This window comes from Physcomitrium patens, chromosome 3 (assembly GCF_059467195.1).
Source record: "Physcomitrium patens ecotype Gransden chromosome 3, ASM5946719v1, whole genome shotgun sequence".
NCBI lineage: Eukaryota > Viridiplantae > Streptophyta > Bryopsida > Funariales > Funariaceae > Physcomitrium > Physcomitrium patens.
The window spans coordinates 4,240,940-4,255,809 of NC_143412.1; the positions used below are offsets into that span (position 1 = coordinate 4,240,940).

The 14,870-nt window shown below is 35.1% G+C and overlaps 1 protein-coding gene and 2 long non-coding RNA genes across 5 annotated transcripts; 2 read left to right on the forward strand and 1 right to left on the reverse strand.

Annotated features, from left to right (window-relative positions):
- Positions 1-4,978: 4,978 nt before the first annotated feature.
- On the forward strand, positions 4,979-6,181 carry LOC149989481 (uncharacterized). Its single transcript, XR_016502011.1, has 2 exons — positions 4,979-5,630; positions 5,719-6,181. It is a non-coding gene; the product is annotated as an uncharacterized LOC149989481 (long non-coding RNA).
- LOC112279325 (uncharacterized) lies at positions 6,002-9,865 on the forward strand. Of its 3 annotated transcripts, XM_090248582.1 has the most exons (4): positions 6,002-6,555; positions 6,645-6,733; positions 7,332-8,122; positions 8,345-9,865. In XM_090248582.1, exons 3-4 carry the CDS (start codon positions 7,704-7,706, stop codon positions 9,267-9,269), a joined length of 1,344 nt encoding a protein of 447 aa, XP_090104708.1. In that variant the 5' UTR covers positions 6,002-6,555; positions 6,645-6,733; positions 7,332-7,703; the 3' UTR covers positions 9,270-9,865. The 3 variants fall into 3 exon arrangements, with proteins under 3 accessions (XP_090104708.1, XP_090104707.1, XP_024369434.1); XM_090248581.1 differs by having other exon boundaries at positions 6,002-6,733; XM_024513666.3 differs by lacking the exon at positions 6,645-6,733.
- Positions 9,280-10,915, reverse strand: LOC141045170 (uncharacterized). The gene is made up of 2 exons (XR_012217137.2): positions 10,343-10,915; positions 9,280-10,086 (listed from the first exon to the last, which is right to left on the reverse strand). It is a non-coding gene; the product is annotated as an uncharacterized LOC141045170 (long non-coding RNA).
- Between the last annotated feature and the right edge of the window lie 3,955 nt (positions 10,916-14,870).

A 14,870-nucleotide genomic window follows, 5' to 3' on the forward strand; every position in this document is an offset into this window, starting at 1 on the left:
TTATAAATAATCAACTTAAAGAATATTTCATCAATTTTATTATTTATGTGGATTAATTTATTTTAAGAAATAAAAATAATAAAAATAAATATTTTTTTATCAAAATTTAATTTATGTAATTAAAATATATTATTACTAAAAATTCTTTCTTAAGTTATAAAATATATATATCAAAAAATTTCCATAAATTTTGTATAAATTTTTTTAGTATTCATTATTCAAAATTGAGTTAATATGAGAAAAAATAACAATAAATATTATTGAAAAAAAATATATAAGAGAAGTTGCACTATTATAAAAAAAATTAAAAAAATTTTAAAAATTAAAAAAACATGTACATTTGTTTAAAGATCAAAAAATTATTGTATATTTTTCTTTTTATTAAAGAAAGAAAAGTTAGAAATTAATATTGGTAATTGAGAATCAAATGTTTATAATTTTTATGTGTTTGTAAATTTATATTCAAAAATATAATATGGAACTTATAACAAATTAACATTAAAAAAAATTATAAACATAAAAATTAATAAATTGGTTTTAATTCTATAGATGGAACTTATAAAAAAAAATGTATACAATCAAAGAATTTTTATAAAATAAACTTGCATGAATAATCATAAATAAATAAATAAATAAATAATTGCAAGACACATAATAGATTTAGAAATTTTTCAAAATGAACAATTGGTTTGGTTGAAAAAACTAAAAAAATTGCAATTACAACCATTACGAACTATTAAATCTAAACATGAAAACATTAAGGTTTAATATAAATGATTATAAATCAAAGTAAAAACTTTCTGAAAAAAGACTCATTTATGGTTTACAATGTTCCAAACAATATAATTTTTTCATGAAATATGAATAAAAATTATTTAAATAATCTAATCTTTATTATGTTAAAGAATATTTTAATTTAATCGAATATTCTTGATAAAACATAAATTCGGTAAATATTATATTATAAAACAAACTTTGATCATTTTTAGAAAAGTATATGAATGTTTTAAAAAAATTAATACAAAATCTATGGATCTTTGTAAAAAACTTAAATCCTAACTTTTATTTGAATATATATATATATATATATATATATATATATATATATATATAAGAAAAAAATTACCATGTATTTTTATAATAACAAAAAGATGTAAAAATAAAGTAATAAACTAAATAAGTTTTAATGATAAGATAAACAAAAAAGACACAAATTTAACAAGATTGGATAGAGCATATTGAGACTAGTTTAGTAGAATTAAAAACAAAAAATATCATAACTCAGAAAAAATTATAAACACTATAAATAAATTCAATTTGAGAATCATAAGAATTATAAGGCCATAATACACTTTATATATAAAGAACTAAGAAAAAAGTTTTAGCATTGTATTTCGACCTTTATTCACATGTGGAATATAGATTTGAATCTTATTTTTTAAAAACAATATAGCCCAAAAAGTGATAAGACAAGCTACATTTTCTCAGATTTTAAGATTATGAATAGGTTTTAACCACAAATATCTATATAATAAGGAAGCCTTGGCATAAGACAGAGACAAAAACACATGAGTTTTCATTAGTATAATAATAATAGTATAAATAATTTTATGTATTATATATTACAAACATATCAGACCAAATAAGATATCAAAGTAAGTAGATTTTAGTAAATTAAATTTCAAGATTATTTATTTTAAAAATATTATACAGCAATATTTTAAATTAAAATTAAAAACAAAAATAATATATTATTATTATATATATTATTAATTATTAATTATTTTTGAATTATTAATTATAATAATATAATAATAAATATTATTATGTATATATATATAAATATATATACGTGTGTGTGTGTGTGGCCATTTTAATTTTTTAACTGTTATCTTCAAAGACAAGCATCGTTGGAGATAACAGTTAAAAAATCAATATGGACGAATGTATTTCGAGAGAAGACTTTGAATTGCACAAGTGTCAAGCTTTTGGTTCTTTCCCAGGTTTCAAAATTGCACGGGGAATGAGATTGTTGGCAAAGAGTGTGGCACACCTTGCTCCCTCTTTTGAGGATGAATGGATGGATGGATGGATGGGTAAGTGGATGGATGGATGGGTAAGTGGATGGATGACTCACCCATCCCAGAACATTCTAGAAACAAGCTCCCACTTCTACCAAGTACGTAAACGGGGATGCGTTACTTTTCCACGTTGATTATGAACAGGAGAAAAAAAGGACTGATGGGGAAACCATCCATCAGATTCATTTATAGACATACATGCATCCAAGAACAATCATCTACCACAATCAGTCAATCAGTCAGTCAGTTAGTCAGTCCACCTGTTGCGAGAAAGGGAGGGGCCAGCTGGACAAGACTTCCCCAGCAGTGTAAGTGTCAGGTACTTCCACTGTCAAAGGCCCCCACTATGGAGTGACCAGACGGAATTGGATAATTGGGGGAGGCAATGCCAACGGCCGGTTGTCCCACCCGGTCACCCCACCTGACCCGGCCCGGCCTCGCTAAGCCAGTGAGAATGACTGAGTGCGTGAGAGCGAGCGAGAAATAGCGAGAGACAGAGAGAGACAGGACAGCTGCCCAGTGAAGATTCGGATTCATTCCACCTGGACTAGATAAGACCTCCTCCTTCTCCCTTTTACGTTTTTGTTTTATTTGTTTGTGTTTTTTTCCCGTTTTGCAATGTTTCACGAGAATGGGCAGGCAGCAACAGAAAGCTGGCCCCGCTAGTGTTGTCCTTTTGTGGAGAATGGCACTGTTTGTTATACATGGGCTGCAGCAGTTTTGGGGTTTGGTTGTTTCGGCCTCTTCGGGCCAATGGTTGTGCCACAGGTTCGGTTCCAGACCTGCAGACACTTTCCGTTCGGTGGGTTTCATTAAATGAACGAAAAATAAGATGCTTATATCCGATATGGATGATATACATCCATGTCCTCGTTGTCTTTTGTAATTTGGTATAATTTGTGGGTGTTTATATAAAATCCGAATCTATGCCTTTTCGTGCATACTTTATTTATTCATTCATTCATTCATTTGTGTAAAATAACCACGTGGGTTTATTGGAATGTTATACTTATGTCACGCTCCAAATAGTTAGTACCAAAAGATTCTTAAACCACCTACTACATTCACTTTTTAATCTTTTTCTGCAGAATAATCATAATGTTGGTTATGAAAATTTTAAAATTCAACGAGGAATCTTTCTTTGGAAACTTGGATTTGTGTGCATAAACATGTATACTTGATTAGTTCCGACTAATCAGGAGAATTCCAATCCCAGTGTGTGTAAATGCCACATCATTCTCATTTTACATGAGAGAAACATTTTTTCTGTATGCATTGAAGTATATGAATGCAGTGCAATCTGCTAATGTGTTTTGTGATGTGACTCAGATTTGTAAATATGACATCTGCACCAATAACAGTTCACTTATAAGTCTTTGAAATGTCAAATTATATATATTCTGTATTTATATGTTTCTTATCACCAGTTTACATCCATTACATATACATGTATATATTTTGAATAGTGTATATGTTGAATTGTTTTAGGTAAGGTTGTTGGGAAAAAAGATTGGATAGTGTCCAAAAGTATGCACCAACTGTTGTCAAATACTACAATCCCACAAGGAAATTAAACCATTCTCTCTCTCTCTCTCTCTCTCTCTCATTCTCATTCTAATATTACAAGACATCCTTATACAAACAGATTAAGATGTGCTAACACATGAATATGCTACTAGAGTGAGTCATTGTTTGGACATGAATGTGAAAAAATGTATCATATTAAATATTGATGAACGAGTTTAATATACCACATGGATTTATTGTAAAATATTACACTCAAATACTGCAATAGATACATTTATTATATAATATATTGCTTATTGGTAAATGTTTCTAAATTTTGTACTATTTGAATTCTCTGTAATTGGTTGTACTATTTTTTTTTAATGTACCAATGAAAAGACCATGGAAAACTTTATGGTCTTCAAAAGCTTCAAATGGGTTCTATATTTGTATGTATTAAGATTTTTTGACTAAAAAATATTAAAGTGTTTGTTTGTTTTTGTCTTTGTTTTGTTTTGTTTTTTTTTTTTACAACTATTCTGCAAACTGTAAAAAGAACAAAAACAATTAAAAATACCTCAACCTTGTTTGAGTGTGTGTGAGAGAGAATATTAATATGCATATTTATGCCTCTAGGCTGCATGAAATTGAAATAACAAATAAAAAAGAATGTTCCTATTGTATTCTATATGTCAAGGGTTTTCTTTAAAACATCTCAGCTATTTTATTATTACACACTTTATTTTAATGATCCAATTCGGCAAATTTTGGTAATCTGTTAAAGCTTTGAAAACTTGTAGAATTTGTAAATTTCACTTTCTTTACAAGCACAAGTGATTTTACTGCAATGTTGTTATTTATGTACTTCATAAATTTTTGGTGAAAGCTGTGTGCAATTTGACACGTTACTATTGACATTAAAAAAAAATGAATCGCACATTCTGGGGAAATAGAAATGAAAAAAAGAAAAAGAGAAAAAGAGAAAAGAGAAAAAGAAGAGTGAAAAAACATACTCATCAAAGCAATCTCGACGATCTTTTTGCAACTTTGTGTTTGAAATATAATATCAGCATATTTAGAATAATGCACTTGTCCCAAAATGCTATATACTAGAGAAGATTAAATTAAAAAATTTGATCAATTACATTCTCGAATAAGTTTATAATATATTCTACAAAATCTTCAATCTAAGACTTTGCACTTGATCTTCGTATGGGCCATTTCACACTAAACCTTAACAACCATATTCTTGCAATAACGTGAATTTGCATAAAACATCAACTAGCATGTTAAATTATGTGAATTAGTCATTCCTGTTTTATTTAACAAGGTCATTCTTAATTAATTTTATCCTCAATACTGGTCAACAAAGTGTCATCTGTTTTATTTTATTATATTATTGAAAAACAAATATTATCCATTGCATAGCTTGTGTGATGAGTCAACAACTTTTGAAAGTCATGTCTCCATGCATTGAATAATGTAAACCATCCCGGACGTTCAACATAAAAGTTGATGTCTCAGTTTAGATGGTACATCCATTCACCACTCCCTTATTCATCGACACATTCATCCACGAAGGTGATTGAATACCATACGATCGGATTCGTAGTTTATATAATATATTCGCTTTGCCAGTATATTCACAATACAGAAGAATATGCTGGATTATAAAAGTGCGAGCTGCCGGGGCACATCAGCACTACTTCAATAGCACACGTTTCCTCGGAGCTGCAAACCCAACGAGGTTAAACGGGCGCGGGAGCCGCGGCGGACTCCGGCAACAGCACAACGGCGCCACTAAATAGTGCAGGGTTCCTGGCCATTCTAATAACCCAACACGGAAATCAAATTACAGCGCACATAAGCATTTCACAAGGAGAGAGGGAAACTCCACGGAAGAAACAGGGAAAACGGCGCGGAAATGGCCCTCGGAACCCAATGTCTAATAAACAGAGCCCGAATTTCATTATCAGCAAACGCCCAGGATGCTCTCTCGAATGCGGCCAAGAGATGAGGAGCCGCTCGCTTTATCTTATTCAGGTGAGCTCATCGCCAGAAACCCGTCTGAAAGAAAGAATGCTAGTTAATGGTTTGGGAGTAAAATTAGCAAAAATGTGGGCCTGGGCAGGTGAGAAGCGCATGGAGAAGGAGTGGCGCTGGGTTGCATAGGGAATCAAAAGTGGTCTCCACTCCGACATGGCAGAATGAGGTAGAGGAGGGGAAGGTAGGGGAGGGTGGGGGGGGGGGGTGGTGGCGCAGAGCAGGGGCGGATGGCACAGGATGAGAAGGTATCTTCTACGGTGTAACCGTGCGCCGCTGGGTTTCCATCCTGGTTTCCAACCTCGTTGCCAGTCCAGCCTGCTCGTTTATCTTCTTCGCCCCCCCTCCCTTGGATCTTTGTTCAGCTTGGCTCGGTCTTGCTGGGGGCTCCTGTAGTTGATACGAAGGGTTCGGTTCAGCAGCTTCGAGAGGAGTGAGTGAGTGAGGAAGTGATCCGGGGTTTCCGTGGTTTTTTCTCTATCGGACTAGGTCGATCGACGTGTTAGTTTGTTGCCTTTGCTGTGGCTGCAAAAACTTTTGAGTAGCAAGGATATCAGCTGCGTCGTGTTTGGACTTCCATCGTCCACAGCCCTTGCTTCACGTACAGAGGCACTTGGCGGGTTGGTTGGAGTGCATCTTTGCTGCGGAGAGCTGTCTGTAGCTGTGTCGAGTTGTGGTCTTGGTATTTTTGCGGGATTCGAGAGAAAGAGGAGCTTGGAAGAATGTTATTTATGTTGGAGTTGGAGCAGAGCTAGGAGGTGGAAACAAGGAGGGTTTGCTACATACTCCCTTTTGCACAGGTTCTGCGTGGAGGTTGAGTGTCTGCAAAGAAGAAGAAGCTGCTCATTTGGAACATAAGTTGTCAAAATCAACTGAACCGCTCGGGAATGTAATCAACAATCTCAGATTATCGCGCATCTTTAAGGTTAGATTTCAGTTTTGGTTCTTTTACCTGTCATGAACTTCATGTGATAATGTTGGAATGAGTCGTGTAGGTGGTTTTGCTGTGGTTAGCTGCTATACTTCGAGTGGTAGATCGAATCGTGGAGTTCACGACCTTCCGGCTTGCAGCGTCGAGTCGTTTCTGTGTGCACTTGACTCTAGTAAGTGCTTTGCTCTATCGAATCATTTCTCGCACGCTTAGTCGTTCCAAGCGAAGCATCTTCTCTCATTTGTTAGACAAGAGAAGTGTCTTGTTCTGATGCTTTACGATCAATTAGCATTATCTCAAAGAGTTGGTCAAAGCGTCTTGGTGCTCGCTGAACGTGAACGAGGATAGTTTACGCACTTCGTATTGTGATATTGTCTGGTTCCGTGTGGTGCGTTGTGAGGAATTCTTTAGAATCTGGTCTTTTTGCGAAAGCCGCGAAGTTAGACCCGCCGAAAATTTGGATGTTGAAAGCAGGTGCTGAATGTGTCTGACTTTCTTCTAAGTTAATAAACACTCATTTTAATTTTCGTGGTAGTTGTGAAAGTACTGAGATTTGGTAACGTCGTATCTACGTCCGAATGTCTCACGCGCTGTCAGTTATTGCAAGCTTCACCAACGTAACATGCGTTCCTCGACTAGTTACGCGTTTCGGCTTAGTGAGTCAAATGACTGATCGCTCTTGTGGTGGTTCATTGCGTCGGTATGCTGGGATTATGAACCCATTTTGAGAGCGCGATGTTTCTGACAGTGAACGGTGTGTGTTTTCACAGGTCGCACAAGGTCGGAACGCCAGTAATCTGCTCACTGTGCAGATCCCCAAAGAAACTGTCCTTCAGAGTTGCAAGTTATTTGGAGATCTCGCTCTACTACGGTTGTGAGAGTGGCGGTTCACAAATTGGCCGGCCAGAACACTGCCCAGTCGACTCTCTTTCTCTTTCGCTCCGGGCTGATTCAGTATGTGAGCGAGTCTGCAGTGGTGGACTAAACCATCTTAAACCCGATTTACATTCATCTGTTGACAACATGCTATTCGGCTATTATTAAAGTGATTTTACATATTGTAAGTGTTCGCTTACGGTAAAGGCGCCCAAATATTTTGATAACTTGTTCTCAGCACTTGAGGTTGACATCAAGTAGTCACCATGCCTGAGATATTGCCACATGGCAACAATCGGGTGATCAAGTCGCTTAATAAATTCTGCGAGGAGTGTGCCCGGCATGGCTGCACAGACTGTATCGATCATGGAGGGGTTCCATCAGAGGATACTGTTACGAGTGTCCTTGGCAAGCGCCATGGTTCCTACAGGGATGCTTACGTAGACTTCCTGATCGCAAGGGACGACGTAAAGAACCTCTTCAGTCCTTCACTGAAGCGTTCTGTACCACCGTCCTCCGGCTTGAGCAGGACTGACATTCTATCTCATCCTCTTAAGCAAGTTTTTCCGACTGTGCCAGCTGTATCTACTCCGAGTGCTCTGCACTTGGAACCAGCAACACCTGCTGTCAGTTGTGAAATTTCGCCTTCTTCGAGTGGGCCCGACACACCCAGTGATCACAGCAGGTATATTTCCACTTATTTAGTTCATTTATTTCGTACATGTCTTCGAACATTGCGGGTGTAGTTCGTTTGGAGATGAATCAGTTCTAAAATATGCATGGATTGTAGGATTTACTATGCTTCGTTATGCTTTCACATGACAAGAGGTTCACTCTAATAATGTGATGGTTATGAGCCTTGCGCTGAACTTAATTTGCTGACCTGTGTTCTAATCTGCATTTGCAGGGACAAACTGCATGACAAAATTGATCAAGATAACGATGATACCGGCTACAGGGAGGGTGGAGTGCGGTATCGAGAGAATTTACGGAAGTTTGTCGTAGAATACAGGCCTCCACGTTTCAAATGGAAGCTTTGGATGGGCACGTACCTCACCATAGATGAGGGTCGTCGAGCATGCGACTGCGCAAGGTATTATGCCGGCCATGATAAGGGTGGGTTCTATTTCAAAGACTCTCCGGCGTTGTTTCAGGAGCTAGGGCCACTTAACCGCCCCTTCACCTTGGTCAACAAGGACTTCAAAGACAAAGCTTTCAATATGGAGCTGAAGAAACGTGCCAAGCTGGTAATTAAAAAGGTTCTTGATGCTCAGCGGGCTAACCAAGTGGTGGATGTCTCACGCCCGACGCCTTCAATGCCGTTGTCGAAAGCAGACATAGAGCAACGACTTCTTGCTCCTAACGCAAGAGCGAACCCCAGCTACCGAAATTCTGCCGCGCATGACCCACTATCAGTCGTTGATAGGCTTCCTACTTCCAGGCAAGAGAGCGTCGCCAAACCTGGTCCTGCACGTGAACCGTTTGCAATCATCGATGGGCTCCCCACCTCCAGCCAGGAGAGCCTCAGCATATCATACCCGGAGTATGAACGGCTCTCATCCTGTAGCCAAGAGAGCTCAGAAATTACTGGATCCCGCCATGAAGAGGCTGGAGTTGCCCAGTGTCCTATCGGTATTACACTCGAAGCTGGTGACACTTATGCAGGCCTGGACCCCTTGGATGCAACTCTGGATCCCAGAGAGTTTGTTACTGCATTTATCGACGGTTACAACATTGTACTCGACCACCACCCGTCGGCCAGCAACATGGATAACTACGTTGATGATGCAGAGAATGCGTTTGACGTGCAATTATGGCATCATGAATTTTAGCTTTTGTCTATTTCTTTTTTAAGTTGAATTTATTTTTACGGTTGGCTGAGTCTGCGTGCGAGGCTATTTCCCGGTCGGGATTTAGCACATCTACGAGTAAGTTGTGAGGGTTCGCACCACTTGCGCCTCGTATAAGTATTATTGGGATAGAGGATATGAAGGTTTCCCTAAGTTTTTGTCTACGATTATCACCTGCATCCTTCCAGGAATCAGTGTAGATGAAGGTTCTAGATGAGGTAAATACTGTATAAATGCGGCTACCATCTTTTGGAGCAAAATTCTTTTGTATAGTAGTGGCGACGCTTCGTTCGTCTTATTGCTCTTAGGCAAAGTCTTCTTGTACGAACAGTTCAGCTCCCTCCAGCTCTTTTTTATAAATGGATTTGCTTTGAGGCGATCCATTAGAGTCAAGTGTCCTCGTTGTCCATCTGCTTCGTTCTTCTGAAGCTTATGTCCATGTGTCCATCAAGTCATTCTCGACGATACTTTTATAGGGTTGTTACAATAGCAGAGAAATGGTGTTCGATTTCCTAGATAAAACAGTTTGTCCAGCCTCGGCTCTTTTCTGTAAAGTTTTATCTAATAGTCTTTTACTTCGCATTGTGCACGGGGTTCCCTTGATTGAAATCTGTTCTGGCATTTGATTTTTTCAAGCTTTCATGAGTAACAACCTCAACTGGATCGTCTGCCCTCTTACCAGTCTTCAAATCTTGAACAGGCCCAAATTCTGAGTTTGTTTAGCGAGTCCTCAAGCTTCAGAAGTTCTCCGTTTCGTTGAACCCTTTCAGATCGAGATAACTCCAACAACGTTCGAAATCTGCACAACCATCTTTTACAGTAAATCGAAAGGAGATTGCGACTATCACTCTTAAAGATATTGTTGAATCTCGTTTATAATTTTATGCTCCAGCTTTCGAAAGGGTGAATATTGTGTGAGTATTCAAGAAGGGGAATACATTGAATGGTTGTTTAAAGAACACTACAATTAAGGAGAATACATGTGTAAATGCAGTGGGAAAAGAAAAAAGAATACTCCAAGAGGAAATGAGGTTGTCTATTATGAAGTATCATACAAGATGATGGTTGAACGCGGCCAAGATTGGAAGCGTGTTGATTGTGGCCCCACCCATGTGGAGTTCCTTGCCCTTCCTTTCTTGTCTCCATCACTACATTGCAACAGGAGAAAGAAGACCAGTGTCCCATAGGGTGGCTATTTGATTCACATGGGCGGTGGGATATTTGACCAGGTTTAGGGATTTAGGGTTTGGTGTTTTCTATTTATTTTTTGGTTTTGGTTGTGGCTTCGTTTACTTTGTTTCTCATGAACCATTTTAACACTGGAGCACAACAACTTCATCATTCTAGAAGCACCTTCGAGTTGTGAAATTGTTGATTTGTGAGATTGTGCCACTTCATGCTGTCACCTCTGCTCAATCCACTCATGTGGTTGGTAATGCTGAGGACATTTAAATTGCATGTGGTTTCTTGTGATTTCTCAGAAAAATATCAGTTTTTTTGTGTCGATTCAATTTCAATTGAAAATATAAATGTATGAAATTGAAAGACAACTTTTTAATTTTTTTACATAGGTAATTGAAAATATAAATGTAGAAAATAACCATCTTAAAATAATGAAAACTCTTTGCTTTTTTATTACTATTATTTATTTTTTGACAATTATTATTGATTGTGTGCATGGCGGCTTATTTTATTCATAAGAAACACTACACTTTTGGCATTAAAGAAACTGTCAAATGAAATGTCAACTTATCATTAGTTGTGGGATGTATGCCCAAATTTATGGTCTTTCTGAAACCCAAAATTTGCAAATTTCATTATGTGCAAGTATCAATCTTGCAAAATATAATTAGTATACATTGCACTTTATAACTTATACATGTAAATTCGAATTTTATTTTTTTTTGTGAAAAAAACACTTCATTTCGTAAATGAGATATTTTGGTATTTATATTTGTCTTAAAAAATATTGTGATCATTACATGTCATATTTAATATAATCGGAATCATTGTCTTACATATTTTTTTTGAGTATAAATTAAAATCATGATCCGTGCTTATTATTACTTTAATATACTTTTATTTTATTCATATATATATATATTATGATTTTAGACAAGAAAAATATTTAGATACATAAATGGATATACTCAATGTAATTAAAATGTCAAATGTACCACTTTATTATAGACATATTTATATTTATAAGGTTTTGTACATAATAGTATTTCAAAAATATGATATTATATCATTTATTTTTCAAAAATTTGATGATATAGTTCAACATCATTAGCTTTCCTTAAAGATTCATTGTTGTGATCATACAAAAATATGCTATAAAGAGTGTGATATACTTGTTTCTATGTAATTTATATTCCTCTAGGATTATATTCTTGTATTCTAAAAAAACTACAGTTTTTTATCCAACACTCCAATACTATATATATATATATATATATATATTTTTTTTTTCTTTTTTTTTTATAAAAAAAAGATTTGTGTTGAAATTAATATAGCATTTCAATGCACCTTCAAAATGTTGCTGATCTAGACCATTGAAATGGATGGCAAGAGGACACTATTTGCAATCATATCATTAAATCATTCTATAATTTACCTTAGTTCTTCATAACATTTTAGTGGGATTTTATTTTATGGACCAAATCTCTATATAGAAGAAATCTCACAATCTTAATAATTTTATTTAAGCTACATTAAAAATATTATTGTGCAACTATATAAGTTTTCTTATGTACCATAATTAATCTTCAGTATTTTCGAATTTAATTAAATTTAACTTTTCCTTCATGAAGAAACTGAGACAAACAAGGGAAATTGATTACTGTTTTTCAATCACAACCCTTTGAATTGCAACTACTTTACGTTGCAACCAATTGTAAACTAATTTGAAAGGTGCTTGAATTCTTTCATGAAGACCAAATTCATTGTTTTTGAAATCCAAATAATGAGCATTTTCCCAATGTATGTCAACACTCACATGATACAAATAGTTACAAAGATTCATAACATTACAATAATAATAGCACCACAGAGTAATTAAAATTCAACAACTGTGAATAGACTACAGCTCTACTACCAAGACAAGTGTTTTTTTAAGAGAAAGATTGTGAGTAGTTTCTCCTATTCTATAAGTAATACTTGTGGGAAGAAACATCAACTTTTTGATCAAGGCTAGCATGGGAAACAGAGCCTCTAGCCTCTCCAAATAGAGCTAAGAGGGAAAACATAGTGCTTACATGGGATGCAAATCCAAGGAGACTCAAAAACAACCCAATGCTTATGTAAGGTACATGACTCATTCCCTTATGTTAAAATTTATGTTTAATTTTTTTTAGTTTTATATATGTCAATATTGAATATATGACATTTTAGTATCTATAAATTAGAAGTATAGCATGGTTTACTAATTGAATTGTTACATGGTGTAAATAAAATAAATTTGCAACTGAAATATAAACAAATTGCAACATTTCCAGAAAAATCATTTGAGAATAAAAGATGAAACATGAAAGATATGTTTTTATTTTTTTTATTTTTTATTTACTTTTTGTAACATTTTCTGGGTTAAGTTTTACACAAGGGATGTCAAAGTAGGAGAGTAGAATACCATATTGTGGCATATCCATGCTATGTATACTAAACAATGACCATGTTTGAAACCTTCAGTTTGACAGAACTTTAGAGTGTCAAAAGGATGCGTCAATGGAGACCCAATTGACTAAAAGGAGTTAGGACAATATGTATTTTGTGGAGGGTTATTTCCCTAGTCATTCCTCTATTGAAACATCCACAAAAAATAAAATTTTCATTAGAATAACAACAATAATGATAATAATAATAATAGTAATAGTTTTGATATACCTATTAAATTGGATTAATTTAAGTTTGATGACAATCCATCTTACACCCTAATACTCTTGTTACAAAGCAAATATAAGAGGATTTATTTAATCTCTACTGTATATATTATCTATCTATTTGATGTTGTGAATATATAATTAGTCCACAATGTCTAACTCAATTCCACCTTGTAATTTTATTTATTTATTTATTTTCCCCATTTCATTTACCTAGAATATTCATAAATTATCAGGACACTCAAATTTTTAAAATCAAAAACAAAGGTCTCAAACATAATTAATGTCTAGATGTTCAAAATCCTACAAATAAAATGTAATTGTTTCTCAAATGTTTTGATTACCATTTAACAAAGGGAGAATTACGTGTAATCCAAGGAGAACAACCAACAAGGTGTGTGTTATCAACAAGACTTCATGTGTAAATGGTCACTTGGGCCATAAGCTCCCAAAAAGCAAAAAAAAGAAAGAATGTAAAAGGTCACGAAGAGGACGATAAAATGATATTTATGGATGAAAAGCTCGAACCCGTGCCGTGACTTCCAAGAAGACTTCCAAAAAGCGCTACTCTCCAGGTCAAAGTCATTATCGTGTTTACTCGATAAGAGTGTGTCATGGAGATCGCAGTCCATGTCGAGATTGCTGACCTGGCGACCCCGTCGAAGCCACGTGGGATTGGTGATAAGAGCCCCACGTGCTGCACGGAGACAGTGGCCAATGGGAGGAGTCGAACCCGCGACCAGTCATTTTTCAGCGTGGTGATAAGGCGTTTGCGTGATTATAGGAGCCGTGGCCTTAAAGGCCATCATCGAAGGGCGAGCCACGGTCACAGGAGAAGGACTTGCCATGCTCCATAAGTGCGTGGAACGTGTCTGCCGCAAATGTCACGTGGGAGTGGGTGCACCAGTTGGGTCCTTTTCACACTGCTGCCTGATGACCGAGGTGTGAAAAGCCTCTAGTGCCGTGCTTTTCAAATCCAATTCTGGATCTGCATCGTTGTGAGTGTGAATAGAATTTGGCATCATTCCCATGTGCTTTTAATTTGATGCATTTTTCCCCAAAATGTCAAAGTTTGTTATTATTGTCACTATGATTTATAATATTATTACTATATGTATGTATGTATGTATTTTTTGTTATTTTTATTTTTTTCTTTTTGTTGTGTGTTTCTGTTCTTTTCAATCAACAGAGAGGGTAATTTCATTGACTTTGTTGATTGATAATTCCATTGAATTTAATTTAGCTTGTCATTCAGTATTTATTCATTTGTTTGATTTTTTTTTATATCCATCTTAGTATGTACACCGACATCCCTAATTAGTGTTAACTAAACTATTTGCAAAGTGTGGAAAAGAATTGTGTATGGTACAATCTTTTTTCTTCGAAGTAGATTATATAAAATAAAATAGATGATTTAACAACTTAGATCATTTTAAAACTATTTTTTTTGATGCTTTATCATGATACATTAGTAGGTCAAATCTTAAAATTAGAAGATTAGAAAAATAATCTAAATAATAATTATAAGTTTATAATCCATGTAATAGACCTGTGCTTTAATTTAATTACAATAACCATTAAATCAGTTGTCTTGCAAATTCAAATATTTATGTATTAATAGAATTTATTGTTTTATTAAAAAAACTATGAATAGTTTTATAATTTTTTATAATATCAAAGATTATAAAATTTAATCACACACATT